We start from the raw sequence: 13,850 nt of genomic DNA on the forward strand, positions 1-13,850 counted from the left end.
TAAAATAATTATATTATTTAATATGAAATTACCCAAAGTAAATTTAGTAAAAACTCCAGAATAAATATATAAAATCTTGAATTATATAGATAAAAATAGAAATGTAAACTAAATATATAATTTCTCAATAATTTTTATTTATTTATTTATTTATTTATTGAAGGTGAGTATTGAATCTCCATGCAGCCTTTGGGAATTTATTTAAAATATAAAAACTAAAAATTAACATTTCTATTAAATTTCCTCGTGTCCTTTATTTGGCGTTAAACAGATAGGAAATCGAAGGGGAAGAATAAAAGGAAAAAAGGAGGGGGGAAAAGGGGGAACCCAGAAGAGAGAGTCATGGTTTCAACGAGAAGGAGTGGATCTCTCTCTGGAAGCAACAGCAAAAGATCTTCGTCCTCCGAGGATAAGCCATCGTCACCGAAGCGTCAAAAGGTTGTTGTCTGATGAGTGGAATCTAAGTATTGTTTTGCCAGTCTTGAGTTTATTGGAACGTTGGTTGAAGCTTAATTGGAGGTTTTGGGTATTGATTTGTTAAGAGATTTGCGGTTTCAGGTGGAAAATGGCTGTGGTTCAGAGAAATCGATGCCGGTGGTGGAGAATTCTAAAGAATTATGCACCCCGCCGACTGTGGATCCTGGAGATAATGGACCTGGCGGTGGTCCGATCGCCGGAGTTGACGTTGGAGAAGGTGTGAGCTCTTTGAAGGAGGATGCTGCACCAGCGGCTGTCGCTGTTACCACTCCTATCGCCGAGGGTAGGTGGTTCGTACTCCCAAGTTCAATGGTCACATAACTTTTAGTCTTAATTGATTAAAGAAAATTAAAAGAAAAGAAAAAGAAATGTAGAGTGAAGGTAACTTTCGGCGTCTGGGTTTGATTTGGTTTGTTTTCAAATGTTGAAGGAACTTCGCTGGTGGGGGATAAGCCTAGGAGTTCATTTTCATCTTGGAGTCTCTATGCTGCGAAGCAGAATCCAAATTTTGAGACGACAACTCCTTGGTGTAGGCTTCTATCACAGTTCGGTCAGGTAATTCAACGTTTATCCAAGTAATTGAAACATATCATTTGGTTTTTACACATCAGTTTTTACAAATTGTAGATCCAAGTCAAATTAAGTTCTCACCCGTTCTTCAAATATACTTGATACAACTTCACTCCATCTATTGGATTTTGAACAATGTTTTTAACGCAGAACCCCAATGTTGATATTTTCTCGTCAAATTTTACCATTGGTTCTAGTAGAGGTTGCAACTTTCCCTTGAAGGATCACACGATTAGCGGGACACTATGCAAGATCAAGCACACTCAGGTAACTTCAAAGTGCACCTATTTAAAAATCCATTTAGCTAATAAAATACAGAAAAAACAGTTTATGTTAAACATACTAACTCTACGGCATTGTTTAAATGAACTAAAATAGAGCTTTCTCAAGTGCTTAGACATTTTCTTCTGCAATTATTTTAGTACATATTTATGAACTATGAATAATTCATTGGATTTTTACTCTGGGGGTGAACAGCGTGAGGGTAGTGCTGTAGCAGTGCTTGAAAGTACGGGAGGCAAGGGATCGGTGATGGTTAATGGGTTGACCGTCAAGAAGAGCTCCAGCTGTGTGCTAAATTCTGGTGACGAAGTGGTCTTTGGTGCTTTGGGGAACCATGCTTATGTATCCTTCANTCTATTCTATTCTTTTCGGTTAACCCTTTGGCTTTACAATATCTCCTTTTAACAAATTCCTGCTTGTTGCCTTTCAATGAATGTGACATTTTTCTTGATTTATACCAACATAGATATTTCAGCAACTTATGAATGAGGTTTCTGTTAAAGGTTTAGATGTTCAAAGTGGTGTGGGAAAATTCTTGCAGCTCGGAAAGAGGACTGGTGATCCTTCTGCTGTGGCTGGGGCCTCGATATTGGCATCTCTTTCAAGCCTCAGGCAGGATATATCACGTTGGAAGCCTCCCTCTCAGACCAGCGGTAAAACACACCAAGGTGCTGAACTTCCTTCTAATTCTGTTGTTCATGATGCAATGGAACTTGAAATTGATGCTCTTGAAGCCAACTCAAATCCAGAAGTACGAAATGACAAAGCTGTAGACTCAAGCACCACTAGCAGGAATCTTCATCCCGGCTCCAATCCAGATGCTCTCATAGAGGCAGGCAATGTAAAACTCTCTGGGGTGAATGATTTGATAGGGCCTTTGTTCAGGATGTTAGCTCAGTCAACTAGTTGTAAACTGAAATTGAGCAAAAGTATCTGTAAACAGGTAATGGAAGAAAGAAACCAGTGGATTGGGGAGTTGCAGCCAGCATCAACCTCAGGAATGTCTTTGCGGTGTGCAGCATTTAAAGAAGATGTTCATGCAGGAATTGTTGATGGAAGAGACTTAGAAGTTTCATTTGAGAACTTTCCATACTATTTGAGGTACACATCCCACCATTACATGTTTTGTTCTTCATAAATTGTTCTAATTGTTGTGTGATTAAGTTACCATTTCTATGTCAACTCTCAACATTTTTTCTATTACACAATGTGACTAGAATGTGCATTACATGTTTGGAGTTATCCATGTTTTTTCTCTTTCGAGACTCCATAGACATGCATGAGTGTCTTTGTTGGTGTGTGTATACATTGTTCTGATCAAAATAGCGGGATGTGCTTCATTCTTGAGGTCCTAAGTCAAATTGGAGTGTCTTGTAAATTCAAGGGGGACAGACTAGGTGATTTGCAACCTGTGTGAATTATGTTTATTGGTTGTTCTTAGGATAATTGAGAGGGACATACACCATACTAGGCACTAGGCCTAACATTTTTGGGTTGAAAACTCCTCAAACCACCTACTTTGCAATGTTATCTTACAACTCTCACAAATTTGCGGAGTGTATTTAGGCTTGTGGATCAGACAATATAATAAAAGTTGGATCATGGTTTTCCAAGGTTCTGTTGATCTGAAAAATTAGTAATACGAGAGGCACCAAATTGAGCTTGTAAGGGAGAATGGAGGTCATTAATAGTAAAAAAAAAACATGCAATGCATTATTGAACTTTTATTTGCAACTAAAACCACCAACGAGTAGAAACGTTTTCAATATTGAACTAAACTAAATTACTAATTAACATTGACTAAACTAAACTAATCCCAGTTAGACTTTCTAACATTTACATATGCACTATATATGGAATTTTGATGACCTCGTTTGCTTCTTGCAGTGAGAATACGAAGAACGTGCTTATTGCTGCTTCTTACATACACTTGAAGCATAAAGAACATTCAAAGTATGCCTCAGAATTAAATACAGTGAATCCACGAATTCTACTTTCTGGTCCTGCTGGTTAGTCTCTCTTTCTTTTTCCCTCTCGGTAGTAAAGGTTAGAGAATCCATTGTCATATTTCTAGTAATACTTGACTTCCATTTATTTGGACAATGTTGTTGCAGGTTCAGAGATATATCAAGAGATGCTAGCGAAGGCACTTGCCAACTACTACGGAGCAAAGCTACTCATATTTGACAGCCATTCATTTTTGGGTGTAAGATTGTGATCACTTTTTTTTCTTCATTTGACATCCTGGTCAAGCTTTCTCTAATGTTCATTTCACTATTTGATGGCTTTCTTGAACTTAGTATTCTACATTATGCCTGTAATTTTGTTCCATAAAGCAAATATCATTCTTCATTCATTCTTTACTTTTTCCTTTGAAATTTCACTTTGTTAGAGGTGATGAGGACTTGCTCCAATGTGTTGCAGGGTTTATCATCAAAGGAAGCAGAGCTGCTGAAGGATGGAGTTAATGCAGCAAAGTCTTGTAGTTGTTCAAAACAGAGTACCGTATCTACTGAGACCACCAAGAACACAGATCAAGTGACTGGTGAAGAAGATACTCCAAGCTCTTCAAATGCTACTTTAACCGCCCCTGATTCCCAACCTAAGATGGAGATGGACTCAATACCATCATCCTCTGGGACAGCAAAGAATAACTTTTTAAAAATTGGTACAGGATTGGTTTTTTTCTTTTTCTTTTTTGCATCTATGTCTTCTTATTCCTTTGTTTTTAGAATGTTGTAGAATTCCTTCATTTAGTCACCAGAATTTTACCCCAATACAAAAATTTCAGGTGATAGAGTAAAATTTATAGGTTCAGCTTCTGGTGGGATATATCCAGCAACATCTCCCACAAGGTACAATACTCATGTACTCTGTTTTTGTTTTGTTTTGTTCTGTTTTTCTTGTGACTAATACTTATGTACTCCATGGTTTTACTTCTTCTTTGTTAGCAAATACTTTTTATTGCTGTTTTCCCATTTTTGTTTGAATATTAACCAACTTAGCTGTGTATGTATATGCAAAATATGTTTAGTTGTTTGCAATATGTAATATACCTACTGATATGCTAACAGCCTGACTCTTTACTTTCTAATTTATCCGTTGAGCTTTTATATGCACAATCATTTTAGATCACTGGTTTGACATTAGTTCTCAACCTTGTTTTAGAGATTCTATCTACAGCTTGATCGTTCTCAGGTTCCATTTGTGTTTGAGGTTTTTTTTTGTCTGGTCAGGTCTGCTGTTGTTTGGTTCCCTTTTTGGGCTTCATTTTTTTAAGCCCTTTTGTATCCTTTCTTTTTTTACCCCCTTCAATAAGAGCTAAGTTTCTTGATTGGAAAATAAGCTGTCTTCGGCTTGATCCCACATTTGAGTACAAATTTTATGGTGGGTAATAATAATCTATCTTACAAGAAGGTCAGTTGTAAGAGAAGTTGATTTCCTCTATAAAGGATGCAGTGCCATTGTTTCACATTTGTGGGAGGAAAAATTTATGGCTCAAAGATGTGGCTCTTCTAGTTGAATAGTTATTGTGCTCCATCTAAAGTATGAAGTTTTGTGGCACAATCTTACAATGAGTAAATACATCATCTGAATGCAATCTCGTTGATCCCCGTTGTTTTTCCATGGTTTTGAAATTATCTATTGATGAAGTCATTTTGTGTTTTGAATTCCCCTTCATACAACTTCAATCTTATGTGACTGTTGTTTGGGGAACTTCTGATGCGGGCGTCCTTTTTACCTCTCTTCTTCATGGATTTCATTTTTTCCGTGGCTTTAACACCTATGTTTAAACTCTTGATTCTTCAGGTGTTCTCATGTAGATCATTTTTGTCCTAGTTGAGTCCCTGCTTCGTCTTGTTTGTTTCCCCTCTTTTTAGATCGTCTTGAATTAAAACCACGAAAAGACTGACTTTATTGATCTTGTCCAGAGCTCTTTTTCTATGGTTTTGTGTCCTTAGTGGTGTTATGTGCAGAGCGGGGAGAAGTCAGTTTGCTATTTTAATTTGGAGAGAATTTTTGGAGTGAATCTAGCTTATAATAGGAATCATTCTTGTTTGATTAGTGCTTCTTGATCTGCCTTTTTGGGATATATATCAAATGGTTCTCTTTGGCTATTTGATAACATTGGGATAAATAGCAGTAAAACTTTTATCATTGGAGCTTTCAATGCAATTTTCTTTTGTTTTTATTGGCCTCCTTGTAGTGAGCTTCCTCATTTTTCTTTCCTTTTTTTTTTTTTTTTGTTCACCTTTATGAAAGTTCGGCTTCTTATTAAAAATAATTTAGAGGGAAGCTAAAATTCTTCAGTTCAGTTCCTCACTATGTGGGCTTGGCCCAAAAGGAATAGAAGAATTTTCGGGGGGATAGATAGGAATTCCATTGACTGTTGGGAAATTATTACTTATTCTACTTCTCCTTGGTGTATGACTTGTAGAGCGCACGATACCATCTTTTATTCTTTTGTCTTTCATATTTAATGAAAATTGTTTCGTATAAAAAATGATATTTCTTATAGACTAGGGTTTACATCATCTGTTGAAGCATATATTTGGAATAGATTCCACCCTACCATTGTAACGAGGGTATACAATGTCATTGTCTTTGATCCAGTGGCTATATCCTTTTCAGTAGTCTAGGCAAAATTAACTGTGAACACTGTACAAGCATGGACATTGAATTCCTTATTAAATATCAATTAAACGTACATAATTTTAGTTTCATATGATCAAACCTTATTAATTTTCAATGTTTTATATGAGGCTTTTTTTCTTTTTTACTTTTGCTTATATGCATGTATGCTTATTTTTTCCTCTGTAAGTACAAGACACATAACAGAAATCCTATTTCTACTTGCTTTTGAGTTGTACTTTTCTCTTCTTATCTTTGACATGTGAGAGCTCATTTACTCGTATTTCCAATATAAAGAGTTTTTTCTTACTTTGCAGGGGCCCACCCAATGGAACTCGCGGAAAGGTTGTATTAACTTTTGATAACTCTTCATCAAAAATTGGTGTTAAGTTTGATAAACTTATACCTGATGGAGTTGATCTTGGGGGATATTGTGAAGGAGGCTATGGATATTTCTGTTATGGTATTATTTTTTTATTATGCAAATTCAATAAATTTGGTTGCATAAAAATCATGTATTGTTTATGTAATTTCCCAAATGTGCCTGTTGAAATGATTTAGTAAAAATTTACAATGTGTTTAATCAATGATGCTAACCCTTGCCAACTGGTACCGGTCATGCATTATATTTCAAGCTCTTTGTCCTTAGTTAATAGGGAAATGTTGTGAAGTTTGGTTTGGGGGGCCCTGGCTTTCAAAATAATATTCTTCAGTTTTCAAAATTCAATTTCCCCCCCTCCCTTTTCCCTTTGATGAAACAACAACTTCCATTGAGAATGAATAAAAGAATACGAGGACATAAAAAATGTCAAGCTCTCAAAAGGAAGCCTCCTAAAGGAAAGGGCTCCAATTCGGCAAAGTAGTATCTATAGAACAGTGACTAAAGATCTTCAAAATCGAAGCCCAATGAGAAATATGAAATCTAACGAAGGACCAAACATCATAATTTTTCCTTTTATATTCTTTGTCCCTGACATATAATTTCTTGATCCCCTTTCGTTGAACTTTGTTTCCATAAACTATTTTTTATATAAAATCAATCAGTCAGCTCCTCTCTCTGCTATCCATTGAGTCAATCTTATTCCTTAGATCGAGGATGCATTGTCTCTCAAAGTGTTTTTACTTGTAAGTCTCTGTCTTATCAACTGGCTTTTTTTTTTCCAGAGCACCTTTTAGTTTGTCCTTGGCCTTAATTAATGTATTATGTATAAATGTGCCTTAAAATAATTTAAGCACGTGTGATGTCTTTTCTCTCAGTCTATTCTTTAGTATATTTGGCTGGAAAGAAATTAGAGGTCCTTCTTTGACATGCAGATAGTTTTTTGGTAATGTGCATGTTGCATCGGCTTGGTTCTTGTTTTATGTCATACTTTTGCGCTTTACTTGTCTTAATGAAAGCTGATTTGTTTACAAAACAGCTATGCGAACTCTCATTACTAGTTAGGAGTAAGTTGTTTTGCTCGAATATCTATAGTACAAGTTTTATCTATTAAGTTGTTTTGTTTAAACAATGTTTATGAAACCTACTTCAAACAAGGTACTAAGTTACAGATTTTCCTCGTCTGTGAGAGTGACAAATATACATATTTTTTTTCTCTCCTTAGCAACCGATCTACGTTTGGAGAACTCTGGCGTGGAAGAATTGGATAAGATTCTTATTGATATTTTATTTGAGGTAGAATTTATCGTGTTTAGGCTTGTAGTTTTGATTATTTTATTTAGAATAGTAAATTTCTGTTGTTTAAAATTCTTGTTTTATCATCTTATTAGCCTTTCTAACTTGTCTAATCAGGCAGTATTTAGTGAAAGCAGAAATTCTCCTTTCATTTTGTTCATGAAAGATGCTGAGAAGTCTCTTGTTGGAAATTTAGATTCCTATTCTACTTTTAAAAGTAGACTGGAAAAGCTTCCCGACAATGTTATAGTAATTGGCTCTCATACTCATACTGACAACCGCAAGGAGAAGGTGATTCCTATTAATGTCACTTTCCCTAAGAGTTTGAGCTTAGATTAATCTTTAATTTTATTTATTCAATTTGTTTGTTGAGACGTTTATTAACTTTCCCATGATAATTTTTCCATTTTAAAATTTTTATCCAAAAAGACGTCATTCATAATATAGAACTCTAATACCGGGCAATACACTTGAGAATGTGAATATGTGAAGATCTTCGGAACAGAATTTGAGCTGCTTGAAATAACCTTTCTTTTGAATCCTGTCCTCTTCTTAGAAACATTAAAATAGACAAAAGGGAGAGATTTTGGTCCATTTCCTATATTTGATAAAATTTGAAATTTGTCAATTTAAACCTGGTTTAATTATTTAGTTGCAGTTTTAATCCACACTTCCATGAATATTATCATGTCCTTGCTGTGTCCCAGTGGCCTGCTTTTCACGAAATTTGGTTTCTTCTTTTCATTGCAGTCGCATCCCGGTGGCTTGCTTTTCACGAAATTTGGCAGCAATCAAACTGCTCTTCTTGACTTGGCATTTCCGGTAATGGTCAGTTATTGCTTACTTAGTAACATATAACAGTTCTAGTCTCTGTTTTCTACTTTTCACAATTTTGATGCATGTTGTTGAATGTTTCAAGGGTGTTGATTACTTGTGCATTGATGGAGAAGAGATGGTTTCTAGAAATGTTTCTGATAATTATAAGATCTCACATCATCTTCGTTCTCTTGTTTTACTTCACAGACTTTTATTAAAATGGAAATTTTTTCTGTTATTTCTTGTGTTGACTTTGAATGCATGACTTTCGATAGTGTCCTATGTGTTGATAAGAAGTATGATACAAAATTTACTCAATGTACCATCCCATGTTGGTACGATGAATTGTCCATTTTGAGTAATAATAAGCTTTAGGTTTAATAGTATTCTTGTTAAAAAAAATTTCAGGATAATAAAAATCTTAACGACTTGTAATTGTCACTATTTTGTTTATGTTAAAAAGAAAATTGCTGTGCTGTGATTAGGCTGGAATGTTGGTTTTGCACATGCATGATGTTGTACTTTCCTGTGGTTTTCACAGGATAGTTTTGGAAGACTGCATGATAGAGGGAAGGAAGTTCCAAAAGCAACAAAACTTCTTACTAAACTATTTCCCAACAAAGTTACAATCCACATGCCGCAGGTTTACAAGAAAGGATGCTATGGTTTTTCATATCCTTTTTTGGAGATAAATTTTAAACTGTCCTTTTCTAATGGCAGGATGAGGGCCTTCTTGTATCATGGAAGCACCAGTTAGAACGAGATGCCGAAACTCTTAAAATGAAGGGAAATCTTAATCAATTGCGCGTTGTAAGCATTTTCCTTTACTAATTAAATTTTGGATGAGCACATTTATTGGCCTTGTTGATTTAGTGCTTTTAGATTTTAATCTCATGGTCAACATTTTCAAAAGCAGGTTTTGAGTAGGAGTGGAATGGACTGTGAAGGTCTAGAGACATTATGCATCAAGGATCAAACACTTACGAATGAGAGTGAGTTATAACTCAATTTTATGAAATCCCATCAAATGCTATTATCATCATTTCTGAGTGCTACTTTCTCATCTATTACAGGTGCAGAGAAGGTAGTTGGATGGGCCTTGAGCCATCATTTAATGCAGAATCTAGAAGCCGATCCTGATTCTAGAATTCTTTTATCTTGTGAGAGGTCGCCTTCTTCCTATTTCCCCTTTGGATGTACTTCTTTCTGCCATATCTGTTCAACTAATTGCAAATGTAATTTTGTTTTGCATTTTTTCAGCATTCAATATGGGATCAGCATCTTACAGGCTATCCTGAATGAATCTAAATGCATGAAGAAGTCACTTAAGGTTTCTATTACAAATTCTTGCTGTTGGCTCTTTTATTAATCAAATTTTATTTTTCCCAGTTTTGACAACAACTATTGGTTAACTATGTTAATGATTTCCGTACTCTTTTTGTAAACTTAGGATGTTGTTACAGAGAATGAATTTGAGAAAAGGCTTCTAGCAGACGTTATCCCACCCAGTGATATAGGAGTAACATTTGATGATATTGGAGCTCTTGAAAATGTGAAGGATACTCTAAAGGAGTTGGTGATGCTTCCTTTACAAAGGCCCGAACTTTTCTGCAAGGGACAATTGACAAAGGTACAAGTAATAATAAATATATCCTGCTAATGTCTTGTTAGTATGGAGTAATTAATGGATATCCACCCATGTATCCTCTGCATTCATGTTCTTTTTTCCTTTACCATATCCATTGTAATTTTGTTTTTCTTATTTTATTTTTAAGTTGATACTCATTTCATTTTTATCTTCATTTTTAATACAGTTTCTAAAATTTTAACTGACAGTTGACAGTTTAGTTTGTAAGTGTCGTTTGACTAATTAGTTTTAAAAGCTAATTTTATGTATAGCTGATAGGCAGGCAATAGAAATGATCTCTGAGGTGAGCTTTGTGGTAAAAAGGGGAGAGAATACCAAGCCTCTCGGAGGTTTGGCAATTGCCATTCTCTCTTGCTTGTAATACAACTCTAGTTAGTGTTTTGGTTCCTATACCCCTAAGAGAGAAATGGAGGGAGGCCCACTGTCAGCTATCGAGTTGCTACCTTTTTTCATCACTATCTCCCATATATTTTTCCTGATTATATTCTGAAAGTTCTTAGGATCTTTCCCATATATTTTCCTAATACCTAGCTGATAGTCTAGTGAGAGAGTCTTAATTAGGAACATCAGAAAAAGACGAGTCATGAGCACTTTGAACCAAGAGTGCGTCTTGGGGACTACAAAATGTATGTTGTCCCGAATATCTAAACAAAACAGTCAAAATTTTCTGTCCTACCCAGCATTAAACCAAAGATCCTTGATCTGCTCTTTGAAGTTGAAACTTCCAAGGAAGGGTTAAGAATTAGTCTTGCCCTGAACATGAGAAGGCTAATTGTACTTAAAAACAAATTTGGGCAAGGGAGCAGTATGTAAACATATGATTGACATCTTCAGCAGCAGATCATTTACAGAGAGTGAATCAATTGGACTGAAGAGCTCGATAAGGATCTGTTTTTTGCTTGTACATTATTGTAGTAACTAATGCCACCCGGGAAAGCTCCCAAGGAAGAGCAGAAAGGAAAAAATGGATATCAGTTAAGAGGAAAATTTTCTTGAGTGCCAAGTTACTACAATGTTTATGTTTTTTTTTAGTTGGCTTAAATATCTGCTTGTTATTTTGCACTAAAGAAATTAAATCTTTTTTCAACGCCTTCCATGTTGCTCGGTTATGTACTGAACAACCTTGTTTGGTGAAAGAATCTCACTAGCTATTATTGTATGTGAAGCCATGCAAAGGCATTCTGTTATTTGGTCCACCTGGAACAGGTAAGACGATGCTCGCAAAAGCTGTGGCTACTGAAGCTGGTGCAAATTTTATCAACATTTCCATGTCAAGCATTACATCAAAGGTTAATGGAAAAATAATTATTATAGACCTTGACATTTTCGTGTACAGTTGTGGTTTACTACTACGGGCTCTTTGTTTTACAAATTCTTTCCGTCTTTCTGCAGTGGTTTGGTGAGGGTGAGAAGTATGTAAAAGCTGTTTTCTCTCTAGCCAGTAAAATTGCCCCAAGTGTTGTATTTGTTGATGAAGTAAGCCTCTCATCTCCTGCCCATCAATCATTCCTAATAGTACGGCTATCTATTCACCAAGCATTTATTTTTTTCTTTTCTAATTGATGATATTCGTTAGGTTGACAGCATGCTGGGTCGAAGAGAAAATCCAGGAGAACATGAAGCCATGCGAAAGATGAAAAATGAATTTATGGTGAACTGGGATGGTTTGCGAACAAAGGACACAGAAAGGGTGCTGGTTCTTGCAGCCACAAACAGACCTTTTGATCTTGATGAAGCTGTTATTCGAAGGCTTCCTCGTAGGTAAACAGTTGCATAAAATGTACTAATTCAGAGCATGCTGTCTGTTCATTTCATGGGAGAAACACATGGTCTTCTTATAATCTTTTAATTTAATCATTCTTACTGTTCATTTGTCAAAGATCCTCAGTTTATTTAATCTGCAGGTTGATGGTGAATTTGCCAGATGCTCCGAACAGAGCAAAGATACTCAAAGTTATTTTGGCAAAAGAAGATTTGTCTCCAGACTTCGATTTTGATTCGGTTGCTAGTATGACAGATGGATACTCTGGGAGTGACCTTAAGGTGTGTACGCTACAATTTCTGTCTTTTTGTTGATGTTTCACTTCCTGCAACAAACATATTCATTTATGTTTTACAACAGAATCTTACTTATGTATTTATGTTTTACAACAAAATCTTATTTATTTATTTATTTATTGATTTATGTTCTACAACAGAATCTCATTTATTTATTTATTTATGTTTTACAACAGAATCTTATTTATTTATTTATGTTTTACAACAGAATCTTATTTATTTATGTTCTATAACAGAATCTTTGCGTTGCTGCTGCACACCGTCCAATTAAAGAGATATTGGAAAAGGAGAAAAAGGCAAGTTCTTTTATTATGAGTGAGCTAGTTGTTGCCACATGCTTGATTCCTTCTACATAGATATGCTAGATAACAGCGATGATTTAGTTTACTATTGTCAAAGTCTGTCTTTGTCCTGCTGCACGTACTGTTTTTGATGATTCAAAACTGTAACTTTAAAGAAAAATGGGAAAAGGAAAAATTGCCAAGCTCTTCGTTATGGAGTAAGCTTGATTTCTAATACTCGATGAGTGATCTATTTTATTTTATTTTGAATTTATGTTGAAGTCTTTCTCGGGCTGCTGCATAACATTTTTATTCCGATGATGGTCGCCTCTTGAGCAAGCTCATCATATTGGTAACTTGCTGTGGTTGTGTTGACAGGAGCGTGATGCAGCTCTCGCAGATGGCAGGCCTGCTCCTGCCCTTAGTGGAAGTGAAGATATTCGGCCTCTAATTATGAACGACTTCAAATATGCTCATGAACGGGTAACAGGAGACCTCAAATTATAAATTCATCCTTTCATGCCTTTTATTCTTGCTCAGTCTCATATCTTGAGAAATTTACCAAATCAGGTGTGTGCAAGCGTATCATCGGAGTCCGTAAACATGACCGAGCTGCTACAATGGAACGAGCTCTACGGTGAAGGGGGCTCTAGGAGAAAGAAGGCTCTTAGTTACTTCATGTAAGCTGGTATTTGTACAAATCCTCGAGTCTCTCATTAATTTCCATGCTTCTCCAGACGCCGGTGCTCACTCAAATCTAATTTATATCTCATGAGGTCCCTCTGGAAGCCAATTTCTCTAGTAGTATGAAAGTATAGGTTTTTGTAAATCTTCTTTTTCCCTTCTTTTTTGAAAGTTAGTTCAGAATGATTGGTATAGGAATGGAGCTGATCATAGTTTTGGTCATCCGCGACTCGTGTTTTGTGGCATCGGTAAAAAAATGTATCCCAAATTTGGATCTTGATTTACTTGAAGCAGAGGAGAGGAAAAGAATCATCACCATGTTCTTACATTTTCCCATTAATTCTTTGCTGGGTTGAACCAATAACCTTTGGTAGCATTCTGTAACCCTGCAGATGGAGATAAAAGATGTTTTGAGCAAAACAAACAACTTCTCATTCATCTATGTCCCTATTGCCATTGCTAATTTATGTTCCCTTCAATAGGTAAGCTTTCATTTTAGTTTTCTTTGGTTAAACTTTAGATTCCATTCAACTCACATCTAGACTAGAATGATTAATAGTTCATACTGCCTNCATACATGTCTTCCAGATATGGTGGTGGATTTCTGTCAACAAGATGAGTAATTTCTCGATTCAAACCTCCAAAGAATCTAGACATGGTATCTTCTTCTTCTTCTCTAACCTTTGCTCTTTTCATCATAGTTTCCATCTTTTGATTATATTGCTAA

The 13,850-nt window shown here is 35.6% G+C and overlaps 1 protein-coding gene across 10 annotated transcripts; it reads left to right on the forward strand.

Moving 5' to 3' along the window:
• The first annotated feature begins 268 nt into the window (after window positions 1-268).
• Window positions 269-13,557, forward strand: LOC111782918. Of its 10 annotated transcripts, none has more exons than XM_023663764.1 (29): window positions 270-438; window positions 559-760; window positions 908-1,032; window positions 1,198-1,314; window positions 1,525-1,671; window positions 1,796-1,997; window positions 2,064-2,185; window positions 2,273-2,430; window positions 3,217-3,338; window positions 3,444-3,535; window positions 3,754-3,997; window positions 4,121-4,184; window positions 6,279-6,424; window positions 7,566-7,636; window positions 7,754-7,927; window positions 8,387-8,464; window positions 8,994-9,095; window positions 9,173-9,262; window positions 9,369-9,444; window positions 9,526-9,619; window positions 9,713-9,782; window positions 9,903-10,082; window positions 11,267-11,389; window positions 11,493-11,576; window positions 11,677-11,861; window positions 12,005-12,143; window positions 12,395-12,454; window positions 12,818-12,922; window positions 13,010-13,550. In XM_023663764.1, the coding sequence occupies exons 1-29, from the start codon at window positions 343-345 to the stop codon at window positions 13,121-13,123; spliced, it is 3,582 nt and encodes a 1,193-aa protein (XP_023519532.1). In that variant the 5' UTR covers window positions 270-342; the 3' UTR covers window positions 13,124-13,550. The 10 variants fall into 10 exon arrangements, with proteins under 10 accessions (XP_023519529.1, XP_023519528.1, XP_023519532.1 ...); XM_023663765.1 differs by having other exon boundaries at window positions 2,079-2,185; XM_023663767.1 differs by having other exon boundaries at window positions 2,079-2,170.
• The last annotated feature ends 293 nt before the right edge of the window (window positions 13,558-13,850 follow it).

Source organism: Cucurbita pepo, chromosome LG20 (genome assembly GCF_002806865.2).
Source record: "Cucurbita pepo subsp. pepo cultivar mu-cu-16 chromosome LG20, ASM280686v2, whole genome shotgun sequence".
Taxonomy (NCBI): domain Eukaryota; kingdom Viridiplantae; phylum Streptophyta; class Magnoliopsida; order Cucurbitales; family Cucurbitaceae; genus Cucurbita; species Cucurbita pepo.